The 19,355-nt window shown below is 41.8% G+C and overlaps 1 protein-coding gene and 1 non-coding gene across 2 annotated transcripts in view; both read left to right on the forward strand.

Moving 5' to 3' along the window:
* Positions 1–19,355, forward strand: part of grin2ca (glutamate receptor, ionotropic, N-methyl D-aspartate 2Ca) — a 56,258-nt gene that overhangs the window by 11,348 nt on the left and 25,555 nt on the right. The window contains exons 2-3 of the mRNA XM_044049958.1: positions 9,788–10,238; positions 16,862–17,463. Coding sequence (XP_043905893.1) covers positions 9,804–10,238; positions 16,862–17,463 — 1,037 coding nt within the window. The 5' untranslated portion in view covers positions 9,788–9,803. The remainder of the gene's footprint in view (positions 1–9,787; positions 10,239–16,861; positions 17,464–19,355) is intronic.
* Positions 4,793–4,865, forward strand: trnar-ucg. Its single transcript has one exon. It is a non-coding gene; the product is annotated as a tRNA-Arg (tRNA).

Genomic DNA, 19,355 nt, shown 5'->3' on the forward strand with positions numbered 1-19,355 from the left:
AAAAAAAAGTGACTTCAACTTCTATCAAAGTCATTTTCTGGTAAGATACTTGTACTTTTACTCAAGTATCACTTTAAGGTACTTTACACAAAACTCTCCACAATATAAATAAAGAGCCAATTTGACTATGTTCACTGCCATTTTGGAACACCTTGCATCACTTTTTGTTAATGAGTCACAACTCATTTTTCTGCGTGATATTGCAATAGTTAGCGAGTTAGCAAGTCATGGGGAAATGGCTGAAAAAGTGCAGCGATAATTCACAATAACCACAGACAATATTCTGGGGAAAAACTTTAACCAGAGGGGGTGAGAGTGAAATCGTAGCCTGCTATTGCTCGCTTGCCCACACTTACTTACTCTAGCTTTCATCAGAGATATTAGGCCTCTTGGACCCACAGCATATAATTAGATTTATATCCTGATATTTTAAGTGTTGACCAACTCTTCAAACCCACATACAGTATAGCTAAAACTCCTCCCTCCTGAGCTTTATAATGGCGCCTGAGATCATGCTTGTGGAACATCATCGTCTACTAATGTTTGTTTTCTGAAATCGAGGAGTTGTCATGCCCAATTTATTAACTCTATGTCCATAACTCAGCACCATGCAATGCCAATGTGGAGCGGTGCCAGACTCAGCCTCATGAATATACAGTTGTGGTCTTGATGTACATGTCAAAGAGCTAATGGGATGTTTGTTGCTTCATTCAGGCTCTGTAGTGGCCTACCACTAACATTATAAACTCTTTTAGAGAACCAGCTACAAGCAGCCAAGAGGTCTAGATTTGGCATAGTTTCAAAAAGAAAAAAGAAAAATGTGTGTACGTTTTTGTTTCTGGAGGCAAGGACAAGGTAGAAGAAGAAGAAGTGCCAAGGTCAAAATGAAAATGGTAACAGGAGATAGCAGGTGCTGGACATTTACATAATAAAACTTTATTCCAAGGAAGTGGAAAAGGCTGCTACCACTGAGCTCTAAATTTAGATTTAGATTTAGCTGATTTCCCTGTTAGGCTTAATTCAAACTAAGCAAGTGCAGACGAGTGGTGGTGTTTTAATTGTCTTAGTTTAGATTAGTTTTATTGTTCCAAATAACTGCCCGGCTTCCACTTCCAACATTAATCGCGTTAATCACGTTAAGACTCGTGAAATAAAAATATGTTTGTGACTTTTCTTGCTATTAAACAAGTCTTTTTCTGACCGGAAACTGAAGTTTGTAAACTGCTCACTCTCCTGCACCAAAACCCATTAGGGACACAGGAGTTACTGGTCTCCTGTTGCCTTGTGTGGTAAGTTTGTGTCGCTCAGGTAGAACTCCAAACATAAAACCAAACATAGAAGTAAAACACTAACACATTTCAAATCACTGATGAAGGCAGCAGAAGATCAACAACTCTTGTATGCCGTGATTTAAATATTGAATTTGGTGCAGCAAGTGAGGCATCATTTAAAAAAAGTGACACAAACCTTACTTTCCAGTCACAAAAGTCTAACGGCGAGATAAAGCAGCAAAACATACTGTATCCTAAAGTTTCCCCTTTGTCCCTTTGAGTGGATGAGACATTAATTGCTGTAAGCACACCTGAACTATCCCTTTAACTTTAATTTTCTCAATCTTCCGTGTACACTTAATATTTTTCCAATAGAAATAACTCATGGACATTTGACATTTGTTGCGAGGAGTATAATAACCACATCTATTCAATCTTTGTGTAGTTTAAAATAAATGAAAGAAATATTGCCCAGCTTCACATATATGACACTGAACCCGACAGTTGGGCACATGCCAACTATGTCAAGCCGTCTGATCCAGATTAATTTTTTTGCTCATATCTCTCCCTGCTCTCATTGTACCCATGATTTTTGATTAATCTAAAGATTAGTTTAATGGCTGTGGATTTAAAGAGATCAGGACGACTGTGTTCTTTTAATCGGAGCTTAGTTAATCATATTTATACAGGTGGAAGATATAACGAGACATGACCGACGTATTGATGTGCTGGTGAATGAAACCTGACTCTTATGTAAGTGGGGGGTTTAAATCTGTTGTCAGGGATAAGACTTTTCGGTTTGAATCTGTGTTAAATAGCTATTTATTCTGACAGCGATGACTAATCTAGAGAGTTTTCTCGGTGACGCTGGTCTCTCCATCTCTGGCCTCTGAGACAGTCAATCAAGGAGAAACCTTTTCAGTGTCTAACATCATTTTAAACAAAAAAAAAAGAGGTCTCTGCTTGTGGTGGTGGGCAGGCCTAATGCTTGGTACCTGTAGTGTCTGCTAACAACATAGCCCATGGCCAAGTGGAAAGGGAACTTGGCTGGTAACCGGGCGAGGATGAGCTCAATGCAGAGAGGAATTTCCCTTTGAGGGTCCATCCATCCATCCATCCATTCTCTACAGCAGACAAATGATGTCTCTCCCCACAGATTAAACAGAGAAACAATGATAACAAACATCCACAACAACTGACAACTAAAAACAATAAATTACGCACTGCAGCTTTAACGACCACTGAAATTGTGACACTTCTTATGTAACCTTTCATTTATCTCTTACAGAGCATTGCACCTTTAGCAGGATAGTGGTAGTTAAAGTGAAAGTCAAGGAAGGGTGAATAAAATTCACTCGTGTTCTTTAGAGGTCAACAAAGGTCATAGGTGAATGGCGTTTTTGACGGTGTGAGCTCGGTTTGAAATGGTCATCAGCTGTTTGACGGATGGAAGACGCAGAGAAGGACAACATGCGGGTCTGGGATGCAGCAGCCTGCAGATCCATGGCAGAGCGTATTGATCACGGAGCAGAAGATGGGACAGGTGCACATTGTTAAACAGCTGCAGCAGAGGCGCCGTGCCCAGAATGTAGAGGCAGAGTCATTAAACACCGCGCCGATGAGACCTCGCTGCTCAGCCAGATGTATTTACTGCTGCAGCCTCACATTCATCACCTCCATCAGGAATCAGTTGGAGAAGCTGACACCTCGGCAGCAAATCATAAGGTTTTTTTTCTTTTTTTTTAAATATGTTTATAATACATATGTTCCCTATCAGGACCAATAAAAAAGGATCCAGTTTATTCTACAAGACACGACTTGTACCTGCATTGTACTCTCTCAAAAGCAACAAAGATGTCCTTCATGGTTATTTAATATGTGTATTCTGGTTTAAGCCAGGTGATAAAACTCAAAGCACAAATCTCCTCACATTATCACACTCGGACGATTCCTCATATCTTTGTAGACGTCAAACGATCTGATACTTTTAATGTCTATATGTTGAGTCTTAGAGTTTGGGATGCGTTTATTCTCAAACACCTTCACGTATCTTCTCTCTATGGAGGGTTTTATTGTGGTTCTTGAGTAAGTGGTTCATGAGGTTTTTTTGAGTCTGGTCTGCAACGTCAGACATTTATTTACCTAAAATCTGACCATATGACAGAGGCAGTGACTTGTCTGGTCTTGAGTGGTTGGATTCCTTCTGGTTTATTTGCACTGTCATCACACAATGAAACATCGATCTATAAATGCAAGGAACCAGACGTTCCTCTGTCTCTCTTTTAATCGAATAACTGTCCACTGGTTTGCTTGACAGCCTTCAAACTTTGCAGACAGCTTACTCAGGAAATGTAACTCTGCCAATTATCATTCAAACACAAAACCACACCCACAATACTGAACAGGACAGCCCTCGTGACGTGATTAATAACACAATACAAAACTCTAAGGGGCTAAGCCAACGCTTTAAGCCCCTGTGACCCATATTTGGTGCGCTGAAATGTTTTGTTTGTTCATCGAACCCTGCCCAGTCAAGGTTTTGGTTCCTATTTATAACCTCTTTCAATTTGGCTCCTAGAGAGATGCAAACTTTGAGTTTATACAATAAAGCCCATTAAGACTTAAACCTGAATTATACTACTGGGAATTGAAAATATCAGGTATGTGAATGTGTGTGTTCATAATCCAATCACAGAGACTGCCAGGGCCATACATACTGAGCAGAGGTGTCAATATGTGCAGGAAATTGTATTCACCTTATCAACAGTATTCAATTTGCGGCTGAGGGGGAGAAGCATATACAGTATGTGCGGGGGCCAAACATGCAGATGTGGATATTTGCATTAATCCTCGGTTGAGTTTATCAAAGTGTCAGTGTCAGTGTGGAGGCGCCACAGACAAACACATTTACTCCTCGAAGCAGGAGGAGGTAGTTCTGTGCAGTGCCGGCGCGGGGGAACTTGTTTTCTCATTGTTTGTCTGATTTTGAGCGGCATAAGTCACAAAAGCAAAGGACGGATTTGGATGAAATGTTCTGCGGATGTAGGAGGAAATCACCCGTGGAGGACATGAATACATTTTGGTTGTGATCTGAATCTGAATAAATTGTTTACCTAGTGAGACGGGGGTCGTGTGGTGACACTGGGAGAGACTGAACAGTCTCAGTGGAGGTTTGTCCGCGTGCTCGCCCCAGTGTTATTTATCAAATACTATGCTGATCATTTCTATGATTAAGAAATACTTAAATGTAATCCATTAAATGTCGTTAGATGCAGTTAAAAACACCAATTACAGTCTGAAATGTTCTCAAATGTTCTCAAAACGACTTGAACTGTAGAACCTCTGAGATGATACCCGTTAGCTCTACATGATCTTTATTGTCTTTTATCTCTAACTTTATTGTCATAAACCTCTATACATTTAAATTTAAATGTTCTACATTGATTAACATGAAAAAAACTTTGTTTGTTGCACGTAGTTTGGGTTAGCTGATAACAGATTACATTAATTCTAAAAATTGTGACCACGTGGCCTAATGGACAAGGCGTCTGACTTCGGATCAGAAGATTGGGGGTTCGAGTCCCTTCGTGGTTGTACGTGAGCTGCTATTTATGAATCTTCATCGATCATAAAATCTACTTGACACTCCTGGAAAGAAAAATGTAGAGTTCTGATTCACTATGATAAGAAATTTAGTAAACAACCTCTTCATTGTTGTAGCCAAATTGATATATGAAACGTAGAATCTTTGTCTAAGGACATTCTGTTGTACACCGTATCCAGTAATAATTACATATGTGACTGAGCAGGTGGTTCGAGGTGCGTCCCAAACAGATGCCGAAATGATTAAAACGGCACATATTTCCGCTTTCTTAACAGCGCCTAAGGGTTTAACATCTGTGGAAACAGCCACTTCCCACGTTCATGCCCCCGTGATTGAGGTAAGTGGTGACACACCGGAATGATCGAAACACAGAAATTACCGACATCATTTTCTGAGCGGCTCCAGTGGTTTTAATCTGTGCAGTCAGATAGTGTAAGGCGACGCAGTTATCTGTGATATACTGTGCAGTTTATGTCAGTGTGCTGCGGATTTGCACTCGAGAGGTGTCATCAAACAGAAAAGAGGGCAGCGGAGGGAGAAATAAAAACGGCCTGGAGAGAAAAATATACGAGAGAAAGGAGCGGTCCTTGGTGAGGATATTCAACTTGTGACTTGAGGCTCCTGGACTCCTAAAACTAAAACTCCCCAAAACTTTCGCCATGTTTTTGCAGATGTCAACTGCTGTTGTTCATGATTAATTTATATACGTTGTTCTGCAGGAAAAGGCCTCCGAGTCTGAGATCAGGATTTGTTAGTTGCATACAAATCTGCCAAACTTGCTGCATAATTCTGTGCCAAATACAATTTCAATACATATGCTGTAAAAGCCCAAGCTGTGACAGTAACATCTGCTTACTTGTCTGAAACTTTCAGTTACCAGTGGTGGCAACGTTAGCATCAGGCTAACATCATTTATTTCTGATGACTAATTTAGGGGTGTCAAATTATCGCCGTCAATTGCTAATTATAGTCATATTTAGCACGTTATGTTAATCTCATTTTTAATCTCTAACTTTACTGTGTCCGTATGCGAGTTCTCAGCCCAATGAACGGGACATTTACATTTCAGAAAAGCCCCGACGGCACCATTAATAAAGGTTAAAGGTGATATGCTCAAGTTTAGCCTACCATGTCAATGCAAAGCACCCAGTCGCGAGTGCAGCCACAGCTAACGTTAGCAGCGAAGAGGTTAGCAATTTAGCGAGCCATAGCAAAGCTCTTCGCCAAACTAAACCGGAGGAGAACACGTCGCATATGAGCAAGTCTGTGACCGACAGGCTACTTTTTATGGACCGGATGTTTTATTTTTAATTTGTATTTTCTAATTAGTTGGAGTTTGACAAAAGAACAGCTGTGCTGTCACTAATACACCAGACTCCTCCTCCTGTTAAATATTGACATTTTAGACATTTCAATTTTCTAAATGTTGGAGATCAACACATGTTTTCAGGGATTTTTAATTCTTTTTTCACTGATCTACATTTTGGCATTGTTCGCTTTTATTCTTTAGTCGGACGTTCGCTCATGACTCTTCCAGTGACGACGCTCTCTGACCAATCAGTGGCCGGCAGTCTGTTGATGTCACATTTTTAGTTTTGACTCAGCTCGCTTGGAACGTCGCCAGAACAGGCACTGAAAAAAGGGTGATAGAACTGTGCTAGAACTGTATAATGGAAAAGTGCCATAAAGTGGCTGGAGATCCGGGGGTCAGGATGTTGAAAGCACTCAGAAAGTGTCACTTCCTTGTGTTTTTTTGTATTTTTTTTTCACCTATGCTAATAACTATGACGCATTTGCAGTGATAGTAAAGTGCTTAGGTGGAGCAATGTCAAGCCCACCTCACTTTACCAGGTCACATAAATAAAGCCAGACACACTCGGAGCAGCATGGGTTGCCAGACCACCAACACAATTCACGACAAAAACATTGCGCACAGGATTCATTTTAATCAAAAATGAATTAGTTTTCTAATGAAAATGACAGATGTCCCACATTCATTTCACAAAAACAAAATGATTGAGTGCAAGTTTTGTCAAAGAACTGTGTTGATGCATATCATTGTGCATTTTTTTTAGTTGATATACAGTAATCCTGGCCCGTTTGTGTTGGGTATATGGCATAAACTTGCTTTATGTGTGTTGAGCTTATTGCATGTTGATGTTAAAGGAGGTTTTCTCAAATGTAGACTTTTCAATCCCAAACCACATCAACGAGGCAACAAACCTCTTGTTGGTTCTTGAGTGGTTGGATTCCTGTGTGTTGTTATCCTCTAAGACATTACAAGCACACTGACGTCACAAAAGCCCCGTCAGGAAGAAATTGATGACTCATTCCCCGTTTGGTTTAATTCTATATCCACCACCTCTGGATTGTGTCCTCCGTGTATCTTTCTCAGCTGTTTCCCCATGCCTTGATTTAACACGTGGAAGGTCAGAGCGTTTTAAGCATTTTGACCACGTGTACGTTGCTTCTCGTCAACGACATTAACCCTAAACTATTCCACTGCTGTCGCAGCTGAAACATGGATAATGTCATTGAGAGGAGCGTAGCACATGCCCTCTCCGAGTGGTGAGCAATCAATTTGCAAAATGATTTATGAGGCAGCACCTACCAGGAGAATCACATGTAGGACACAGTGCACTCAGCTTCTCTTTTGTTTGGATTTCAGTATATGACATGACCGGAGAAAAACAATCCAATGATAAATATTCTAGTTACGTACGACGCGAGTGTTCCTGCTCCCCTATAGTCGGCTTGTCTGCTATCTGCTTGTGTTTTCTGCTCACACATAATTCTTTGCTTTAATGTTTTACACCGGCCGTGTCTGACACCTGACGCTGGAGGTGGTTTTTCCAAAGGTAGCAGAGCAGACGTGACTAACTTTGTAGCACGAGCTGCTAGCGTCACAAATATGTGCAGTGCAGTTTAATGCTCAGCTGGCACATACCAGCGCTAAAGTCTGAATCATTACTCTGATCTAATTTCTTTAGAGATTCCTGAAAAAAGGGTCAAGAAAACATCCGATTTTACAATGTCAAATACAGCTCCTACCAATAATTTGATTCCAGAAATGAAGCCTGGTCTTATCATAATCTGAATTCTGTTTAATATTCATTATATAATTAAATAATAGAAATTACTATCTCACATTAGGTATTTGCTTACTTTACACATTTACATTGCAAGACAAAGTTTTATTTTTAGGAGGATGTAGACATGAGACGAGAGAAAAATATGTTTAAGGTTAATCAAGTGTGTTACTTTGTGTTATTCAAAGACTTTTAAAATAAAAAATAAAAAAATCTGCACCCTCACTCATACACAGGAAACACAACACAGGAAGTAAAACAACATAGCAACAGCAAAACCTTGTGCAATAACCAAATCTCTTGATAAATGCACACTCTACAATAAAGCCGTTGGCCATGACGCCACGCAGGGATTACCAGGGGATTACAATATATTCACCCCACTGGGATTCCATCACATGGTGGATCAGATCTCTGTGACAGGGGACCAGTGTGTCACACTCCTTTAGGGCCCCAAACACGGCCGTGACAGATTTGACAAAGAGCCTAAATCTGTCTGACAGCTCTGCACTAACCACTGTCTGGCAACTATGTGAATACTAAACTAACACCACGGGGTTTTGCGACCGCAGAGCTACTGTTTGTCACAGTGTCTGTGCCCCGTTACCTCCAGGAGGGCGGAAAGCAAAGCAATCCACCTTTTTGAGAGAAATTATTATAGTTTATTCAAGAGTGGTTGCAATGCAGAGAAATAGTGACGCAACGCAAACGCCTGGATTTGCTCAAAGGGCAACCCGGAAGATTTCATGTCCTATGTGAATACAGACTTTGATGTCACAATAATTAAACTGTCAGCTGCAGAGCTAGACAAGAGAAAAAAAAAACAACTTTCCCAACAGCTACAGATCATAATACTGACACAGCGGATGTGAATTAATCAGCGCAGGCGGATTAAGTTTGAATGCTGTGGATTTCTGAACAAAAAAAAAAAATAAAGTAACAGCTTCAAAAGTACTGTCACGAGAGAACAATTATAAATCCTCTTGTTCTCTATTTGTTGCACTAAACTCTGGACACCATCTGTTGGATTGGACCAGAGAATATAATAGCAGTAGGGTGGCAGCTGCCTCCCTAAGATGCAACAGACTGGCCACGGCCTCATGTTGCACGGTGAAACACTAAAAATACTTCTCCGGGTTCTCCGTTAATGGGCTCTTACGTTTGACTTAGTTATATAGCGTGCAGACCAGTACGTCATCAAAATAAGCTAACTCTAAAAAAAAAGAAAAGGAAAAAGGCCATTGCATGAGATATCACAACATTTCAGAAATCAACAACAGTTTGGATTGGTCTGTCGACGCAATACTCGTCAATGGGGAAATACTGCCGAAAATCAAGAATAAAGTCTTATTGGAGACAATTCATAATCATTAAATATTAAATATAAACATATCTGCTTCGTGCTTTTAGATGAAATTATTTCCATTTGGCAGAAATTTAGTATAAAATAGTTGCTGTATATCTTACGATAATGTTTTTTACACTTTTTTGTTTGTATTACCACAGACCAGAGCGGGTCTTCTCTGCAGAGTTTAACTGATAACTGAAGGCTAGCATGGGCGCTCCTACATGCTTGTTGAAGTTCAATAGTTGTTGCTAGATCCTGTACCTTTAAAGAGAGAATTCCACCACCATCATGTGACAAGGACACGAGTGAGGGCTGCAAAATTCTGCCATGCAGTTGGAGCATAATGTTTTTAGAAATGTCAAAAGATGATATGGGGGCAAGTAGAGATAGACATTGGTATCATTTCGCTCACTAAAAATTGGTATTGAGCCACCTTGTAATATCTAAAATTTGATTTCTCTGTCTCCTCCTACAGGCAGTAGGTGATTGAGATGGGCGTTCGTCTAGGCTGCTTGAGCGACTCCCCCTGGTGGCCGCCACCGCTGCTGCTGCTGCTGCCGTTGCTGTGCTCTGTGCCTGCCTGTTCAGGACGGCCATTCGGGGTTCCGATGCCCTCGGTGAACGTGGCAGTGGTGTTCAGCGGTTCGGCCTACCAGGCTGAGATTAAGGGACGGCTGAGCCGGGAGAACTTCATGGACCTGCCTCTGGAAGTGAACCCCATCACCGTGCTGGTCAACAACACCAACCCCCGGGCGCTGCTCACCCGCATCTGCGACACCCTCTCCACCAACCGCGTCCATGGCGTGGTGTTCGAGGACAACGTCGGCTCGGAGGCCGTGGCGCAGATCTTGGACTTCATTTCCACTCAGACAGCCGTGCCCATCGTCGGCATTAGTGGAGGTTCAGCTGTTGTCCTGCCATACAAGGTCAGTGTGGGGGGGCGGGGTCATGGAAGGGGGTGGCCAGGAAAGAGCAGGGTTGATGGTTTTGCCATTGTTACCAACTGTAAGGACCCAATGGAATTGACAGCTGTTCCAACTAAATAAGGGATAGTTTCAATTATTATAAGTGTTAATTCTGCATATTGAAGTTGCCTATTAAGTTTCTATAGTAGGAAAGATTTACACTTATTTTACAATATATTCAACAAGTATCTGGATCTCTGGACACACAATTCAAAAATGAAGGGGCCTACAATAGAACCCTGAGGGACACCACAGACACCTCACACAGCATCACATTAAAAAACAACTGTGAAAAATTCCAAATTATTAGAAAGTCATCTGTCTATTGGAGCCAGTATAAGACAGACAAATAAAGTATTCAGCCACTATTGAAATTAGTACCGGGGTTTGAGGACTGGGACTTGGGTTATTTTCATAGCTGTAGCACATTGGTGCTTTTTAGTAAGATCAAAACTCAAAAAATGTTGTTTTCCATCTTGAGTCTTGGGGCATTTCCTACTTTTTCAAGAAATAAGGAGTAAACACATAAGTTTCTGGTAATTCGATGGCTTTGTGGACAGATTCTCCTTCTGCTGTATCATTACAGAAAATAAGTTGCAGCGGTTTTGCCAACAGCGCGGCTTCTCGGGGGGGGAATGAAAAGAAATGTCACCCAGCAGTTAATGCGTCCTGCTGCTCATTACACCCCGACAATTTTAACTTGAGGACAGGAGCAGCAACTCAGTCATATTAAATTACAGAATAAACATGTGTAATAAGTAATAAGCATAATGGTGAAGGCTGACAGCTGGTAAAATGAATGTCAATTAGTCAGCGGGGAGAAGTTGAGAGCATTAATACATGCCATTTAGTGAATGCATTAAAAGTGTCTTGCAGAACAGTGAGTGCATGCATTATTCATGTGAACAGTCTCAGAGAAAGACTCTATTCGTCTGCTTCCCGACACGAAAATTTCACATCACGTTCTTAATACTGATCATAATTATCATCACAATAATCGTGGCGCTGAAGATATTCAAAAGCGACTGATACACACAACAAGATAGTCTCAGTATACGGTAATTATTCGACCAGTTCTTCATCCGTGCTGGTGTCTGACAGTGTAGGGGTTTCAAGTTATTGTTTCGCAAAGTTACAACAACATTGAAATGATAAATCCCTTGCTTGCTCTTGTTTAAGGATGAGATTTCGATTCCCCATCCGTGAACTAGAATTTATTGCATTGATCTTTCCATTCATCAGAATGTGACATGAGTATTGGCAATAAAAATATCGTTATAGTCTAGTTTTGGCTTCAGTTAAAAGTTTGGCGTTCTCATATTTCACCGTTGTAAGTAGTCACTTATTTATGATTTAACTAAACATTGGCAGATGGAAGTTGTGTACCAGAGGCACGGCACTGATTTTGGTCCAACCCTCCTTTACTTTTCTTCTCAATAATGAGGGATGCTGTCAAAGGTAGTCAACAAGGCACCAGCCCTCGTTCATTTTTAATACACATCACTGAAAGCCGAGAGTTTGATGTGCTTGCAAGTGACAGGACAAAATTAGGTGATAAACCGACTCTTGTCCTCGGGACATTTCACTTTGTTGATTGGCCACGTCAGCTCATTTTTATCATTCTCTAATCCCTAAGTAAATGACGGCAAGCAACTCAGCCAGAGGATGAGCTCATTTCATAGTGATAGTTTTTGGACATGTGGTTGTGTGAGATATTGACACGCAGACTCAACTGAATGTGTTTGTAACTTAACAACAGAACCTTTTCCAACATCAAACAGTTTGTGTAAAATGCTCACTTTCTCCAACCAAAGTCCTCACAGATAATCAGGGATTTTACATCATAAATAAAGGACTTGAAAATAAGCATTTTTAGCTCATGGGGACCGCTGCCTCGCAGAACACATTTGAACTCACCGATGGAGGCAGCAGTGTTTTAAAATCGCTGATTTTGTAAATGGAGTTTGGTGTGGTTGAGTGAGCCGGTTGAAAAGGGACACAAAGGTCATTTTCCAGTAAGAGAAGACTATCTGAAAGACGAAGTGGCCAATATATTAACAAGCTATTGTCCATTTAAGGAGGTGTATACTGTATTTGGTGAGTCTTCTTTGTTTTCAGTATAAGAGCGTGGACCCTGATTCTAGGCTGGTCCCAAATGCAGATGGTGCACCTCAGGCAAACGTGGTGAAGTCAATGCTATCTGTGTGTGAGGTACTGTCACAGCAGACGACCACGGAGTTGTGTGTCTGTTCCTGGTCGTCGTGCAGGATTTGTGTGACGTCAGAGGGACAGACAGGCGGTGCCAGGGCACTTCCTGCTGCGTGGTGGAGGCAGACATATGTCGCAGCAATGAGCCATGGCCAGAAGTCACTCGTTGTACAGGGATAGAGAGAGAGAGCGACATGGTCGGGTGGGAAAGGTGATTTGGCCATATGACCAGAGGATCAAAGGACCACTCTCTGTCCTGTATCTTTAGTGCTAATTCCACTCACATTTACGTCAATGCAAAAGCTTACTCTAGTCTCTTATTTCCCTTTTCGTTTCTGGATGCAGTCCGAGTCTATCTATAGACATCCTGAGTCATTCAAATAACCTTCCAAACCATACAACCTGTCAAATGAGCGCTTTCGAGCAAGTTAAGACTGTTGTTCTTGTATTTTGGTTGTCACACACTGAATTGGCGGAATGAGACACAGAAATGACAAGATGCCAAGAAGACACACGCCTATGAGCGTTTTCCTTCAAGGTCCTCTTCTAATTCGGACATGTGGACGCAAATAAAACTACGATGTTGAGCCAGCGTGCCCTCAGAAGACAATCAAAGATAAAAGTATTATGTGATGACTGCAAATACACAACGACAACTACAGACTACCACCCCCTGCTGGTAAATAAAGTATTTTCCGTTCAGTTTTCTACAGGTGCAGGGCGTTCGTGCTAGTTGTAGTACTACAATGCAAATCTATCCCCGACACACACTGTATTGTGTCATCTTAAAGACAGCCAGGACATTGTGTCCAAGTGGAGGAAAATCTCTGGTTCTTGTATAGATATCTGTAGTTTACACAAACTCATGTAAAACGGGCAAAAAAAGCTCACGTTAGTAATGTAACATTTCTCCATCTGTATATTTTATACTCCTGGATTTAATCTCAAGTCTTGAGAAGCTAAGATTTCTGCTCAGTGGCTGTAATCTTCTTTGGGACGCACGACTGTGTAACTACTGTGAACAACACGGTGGAAGTGCAGCTTACTGATTGGACAGAGTCTGGTGACTGACACCCGTTTACAAAATAATGTCCTGAGAACTGTCCAAAATATGAGACTCTATTATTCTGCAAATTCTCTGGTGGCCAACGATGTGACTCCGTGACAGAGTTTTAGGTGATGTGACTCAAACAACTGTCATAAAACTGTGAATGTTTTGTGAATGAACAAGAGCTGCTATTGAAAAAGAATAGCATCTTGCAATGAAGAGCCGGTGCTCAGTTCTTTTTACTTAATAAAAAGACAGAGCAAAGACGTACCTGGATGTAGCCCATTCGTTAAACTCCGGTTTAAGCTTCTCCCGTTGCTGTGAATGACAAGACAAACCACCAGTCACTTATGTCCTTGCTCTTTCACAACAACAGCAGATCTCAACAACACGAGCAAAAAAAAACCCAAAAAAGTCATTATTGCACTTTTCTATGCAGATGAAATTCACACAATCGTCCAAACTCAAGAGATTGAGTCTTTCAGAAAAGAGCTTTTGAAGTCATCTGCTGAAAATTATTGTGTGTATTCATGTCAGAAATACTATCACAACATCACTTCTTTCAAATATTATTCTTCAGCTCTAATTTATATCATTTCTGACACGGGGGTCTGAAGGTCTGAACACACCCGTGTTAGTTTTTGTGTAAACTGACTTCGGACTTGTTGCCGCGGATAGTGCTGTGCTTGCTCTGCACCCCTGACATGTTGAGCTTTGATTTGCTGCTGAGCCTGTGGTAATGCCCCAGGATCCTATCAGTCTGCTCTCTGCTAATTGAGCTGTTGAGATTGCGGTTTGCGAGGGGCTTTACTCTCATGGACCCTGGGGCTAGTAAACATGTAACATACACTCAAGTTTGTTTGCTTTGTTTTCTTTTCCCCTTTTGTCTTAGTTTACAAAATTTCACAAAATGTCTTAGAATAATGTTATTTGACAAAAAAACAAGCAGGATCGGAAGTTAAATGGTAGAAGGAAGAAGTATAACTCACTTCTAAATCTTTGCAGTCTTGCAGTCCTTTTTGCAGTCGTTTGCTTTACTAGCGCAATGTTGCATTTGCCTCAGTGTGTCTTGATATAAAAGCAAGAGGCTGAGGCTTAAATCTTAATTATATTTAAAAGTTGTCATCTATAGTTTTATAGGAGACAGGGTTGTGTGTGCTGTCTCATTTTGATCACAGGATTTCTCTTGAAACTCTTGTCAACTTACTTGTAAACACACTGACATCTTTGCAAATGCCAGAGAACACGCTGTGATGCAGGAACGGGCAGCAGCAGCATGTAGAGGAATTAGGCAATAATGTCGACAGATTTGCAGCGGGGTGGGGTCGAGGGGTTGGGACGAGAAAACCAGCGCATTTATTCGATCTTTGCTAACTCCTCCGTGACTAACCTGCATAAGATCCCTGCACTCAGTATGGATGTGTGTAGCCATCTGGCCTTTAGTGCGGTCTAATCCATCTTAGTCTACAGCAGGTCCCTTACATCGAACAAGAACTAATCCCGAGTCAAGTCTCTGACATCATTAATATGAATATTAACGAGTAATACGCTGTGCGTCAGCAGCCATTTTTAAGTCAAGATGCAACAACTGCCAATTTATCAATAAAATGTCCTCTTTACAATACAACTGGCTTCCATTAAACAGCACTGCTCTAGAGTTCAAGAGGAAATTGGGGGGGAAAAATGTTTCAAGCACAGACAGTCGGAGCTGCAAAGCTGCAGAGATTTATCAGTGACGTCTGAGATCGTGAGACGCTCATACATCACAAGACCACTGAACGTCTCTCAAGGACGATAAGGGGACAAGCCGAATGAGACAACTGGCCTGCCTCCACTCTCAAGATGCCTGACCTCGATGTTTCCTGAGCTCGGAGGGGTTGGTGCCGAGGCTGGGGCTGCGGTCCCCTGAGTGGGTCAGGGTCAGGAGGGAGGGCACATAACTGTCAAAGATTTTATGACATGATCTCAGGAGAGCCTACAAACACTTAGATATTTCTACACTGTGATTGTATGAGGCAGAAATTAATATATGCAGCAGATAAATATCGCTAGTACTGCACAAAAGCGAGAATAGACAGAGAACAGCTACGTTTTTTTAGCTTGCAAGAACACAGGAGCTGGTGGTATACTGCTGCCTTGTTTGGTAAAGTTTGTGCAATTTAGGAAAATCGGAACAAAGGTTTTGAAACGTCAAAGTCACAAAATGACACATTTGAACCGATTGATGGAGGTGGATCACAAACTCCTGTGTGCCACAATGTAAAATCGGTAATGTAAAAAATAAAGCTTATTCTTATCGCTGTAGCCAAATGCTTAAAATGGTTCAGACCCATTCATGGAAAGTGTTTCATGACATTAATAAACCTTTAGGCCGGCAGGTTGTGGAAAATCCTCTTGATCTAAATGGTCTAGATTTAGACATAAATCAATTCATTACTAACTAATTAACATTTACATTTGCAGATTTATGAGTGACCTATGATATACATATTTGCAGATGACCTACAAACATTTGTTAATAGCTTATTAAAAGTGAGCAATCAATGATACTTTAAAAAAGCAATGGTAAATCACTTAATGAGTTTGTGCCACAACACCATGACGACCTTTCGATCATTGTGCTCACTGAGGACAGCAGCGCTCAATAGAAAATGTTTATAATAAATGTTGCGTCGCTTCTCAGATTTCGTCCATCCATGTTATACCACCCACTGGTTATGGACAGAAAAAAAGTGTAATTTCTTACATGTGTTGCTCATTGATTAGATGACCTTCATCTTCTTTGTTACGCTACAATCAGGCTCATAGTCTGAAGTTTCCGGCCAGGGACCTCAGGGATCAGCGACGTCACACGCTGTGATTGGAAAAGTTTAACGTTGACTTATTTTTTTCCAGAATGAAAAAGTATTTTTCCCCTTCTCCGCCTCTTTTAATAACCGCGTTAACAGAGAAGTCACATCTAATCCCACCTCAAGGTCAGTGCATCTGCGGAAAAGACAGATGGAAATATAGAGCTGCTACTGGCCTCAACGCTAGTGCCATCCCTCTGAATTTGCACACGTGGATGACGGCCGGTGTTTGCACATGCGTTTAAGTGATGAATGATCCTGCGGCTCCAGGAATAGGAAAATAAAGCAGAACCACTTACAGTTCCTGTCACGGTTGTGCCATAGTCTCTCGAGGTTGGGCAACTCACTACTTCATGTGGGTACAAATCATATGTGTGTACTCTTAAATGGTATAAAAGAGGATCGTCACTGCACACGACAAATATTAAATTAAACTGTGTACAGTGGTGTTAACTCATGATTTACTACTTTCTCTCCAGGGCGAGGGCTCCAACTTCCTCCAGCTGGGCTCCTCCATCGAGCAGCAGGTCAACGGTATGTTCAAGGTGATGGAGGAGTACAACTGGGACAGCTTTGTGGTCATAACCAGCCTCTACCCGGGCTACGAAGCCTACGTGGATTACATCAAGTCCTTCTCTGACACCAGCTACTTCCTATGGGACCTGCAGGACGTGCTGACCTTCGACATGTCCGCCGACGGCATGAACGACATCCGAGCACGAAGGCTGCTGCAGCAGATCGACACCCAAGTATTACTGGTCTACTGCTCACACGACGAAGCGAATTACCTGTTTGCCATGGCGTCCGAGTCCGGGCTGTTGGGGCCGGGCTACATCTGGATTATCCCAAGCCTGGCTGTTGGAAACCCGGACATCCCCCCGCCGGACAGCTTCCCCGTGGGGCTCATCAGCATCATCCCAGACCGGTGGAGGATGAGCTTGAGGAAGCGGGTGCGAGACGGGGTGGCCATCGTGGTGAAAGGTGTGCAGAGCTTCCGTAAACAGAGGGGCTTCGTTCCCGAGGGCCACAGCGACTGCCACAACCCCGTCAAGCCATCATCTGCCAATGACACTCTGTTCAGGTGAGGGAAGTTGTTCAGCACCAACATCTCTTCTATCTATCAACTATAACTGATGTGCAAATTTGACGTGAATGTTGTTGACTCACCCTTCAGTATTCAGTAAATGCTGCTACTTCCACTATACCTGTAGAAAAGGATAATTCATGTTTGTGGACGTTTTGACACTGAGACAGGAAGGCTCACCTAAATATGTCAGCTTAAGAGCACACTTTCTTAAGATAATATTTGCTGGGTTTTTTTCTTCATTAGACAGCCGTTTTTTAAACCCGAAAAGTACATTTGTAAACTGTCAACGTCCGTGGCACCAAACTCCGTTGAGAAAATTGGTGTTTTTAGCTGAGAGGGACACAAAAGCTGCTGGCTTACTGCAGCTTTATTCTGAAAGTCTGTGTCACTTAGGTAAATCTGAAATGAAGGATTTCAGGCGTCAGAGTCAGAGAATGACATATTTGAACTGACTGACAGAAACGGCAGTGGACCAACAACTCCTTTGTGCCTTGATATAAAATTGTTAATGTTCTCAAAGGACTTTGGTGTGGGGACTGAGAAGTTAAAGACCTTAGACAGACTTTAGTTTTAGTTCGGAAACGGTTGTCGAAGAGGTGAGGTAAAGTGACGTGATGTTTCCATACCTTGAAAATGGCCACACTCAACAAAGTCATCTCTCTTTTCTAATGAGGAACGAAGGTGAAAAGAACGTGCACCAACAATAATTACGCAGGGGAAAAAAAGACATTATGAAGTGAAAATGACAAAAGAAACGTGTAGCAGCAGAACGGTGTGTAGAGTATGACTAAGCGCTTTGGAAATGTTCATAAAATGAAATTACATTATCATCTATCGTCACAGCTGAATTAATTATGTTTCATTTCCAGCCTATTTTGAAAGTATTGTGCCACACTCACAGTACTTCATTGTAGTTTGAAACTCTGTCATTCTTAGGGAACAGGACAAAGGTTTTTGAGGAATAATTCCATGTCTTTATGCCTGCTTAAGCAAAGAGATCAGCAAAATGCTTCCACGCATTATAGAAGAAGGGGGGAAAAAAGGGAGTGAATGTTCTCTTGGCAAACACTGGACTCATATTTACTTAAATGGCCACTGGAGCCACTTGAAGACCGTCCTCATAAACGGGCAGAGGGAGTTACAGAGTGAAAGGGAAAATGATTTTGCAGTAGCGCGAGAGATAAACCCTTGCGTCTCGTTTGTACTTTACGGTGACTTGTTTGTTGTCTGTAATCATAAATTCGACGTGTTACCTCGTTTTAAAAATCAATTTTGTGAGTAGTATAAAAAACTTCAATGTGACCCGGCTACTACTGCAACTGTGCAAAAGTGAGTGGCTTTATCCCACAGAAATCACAAATTCCACTTTATTAAAGCATGAATTTGACCATGTGTGGGTGCCTCAAGCAAGTGTGTATGGTAATTGTCTTTTTCGCTGTCTCCTTTGATCAAAACGTACTGGATTTGAAGATGTTGTGCTAGTGGGAGCATCAAACTGGGTGTTTAGTTAGGGTCCATGCGGACCGCTACATGTGGGAAATACAACCCAACATTTAGGGGATGTCACTTTCAATTTTGGGGTGACATTAAGCCTCTCGAGCCACATTGCCTTGGGCTCCCAGAATCCCTACCTTTACAGATTCCCAGATTCACAACAGCAGGGGAATCTTGGGAGAATCCAGCCAGGTGAGGGATTTGCAACTGGCCTGATCATGCATGAGGCAGAACACATTGTTCACATTGGACAAACACTGGAGGTCGGAGATTGTCTGCGTCAGATGTGGGAGAATGCCCAAAAATCCAGACATTTGAGTATGAAGCTGGCAGGAGCAGTTCCAAATAAGTCCACAGTGACCTTTGTGGACATTTGCTTTTCGAACACAATC

Source organism: Solea senegalensis, linkage group LG19 (assembly GCF_019176455.1).
Source record: "Solea senegalensis isolate Sse05_10M linkage group LG19, IFAPA_SoseM_1, whole genome shotgun sequence".
Classification (NCBI taxonomy): Eukaryota; Metazoa; Chordata; class Actinopteri; order Pleuronectiformes; family Soleidae; genus Solea; species Solea senegalensis.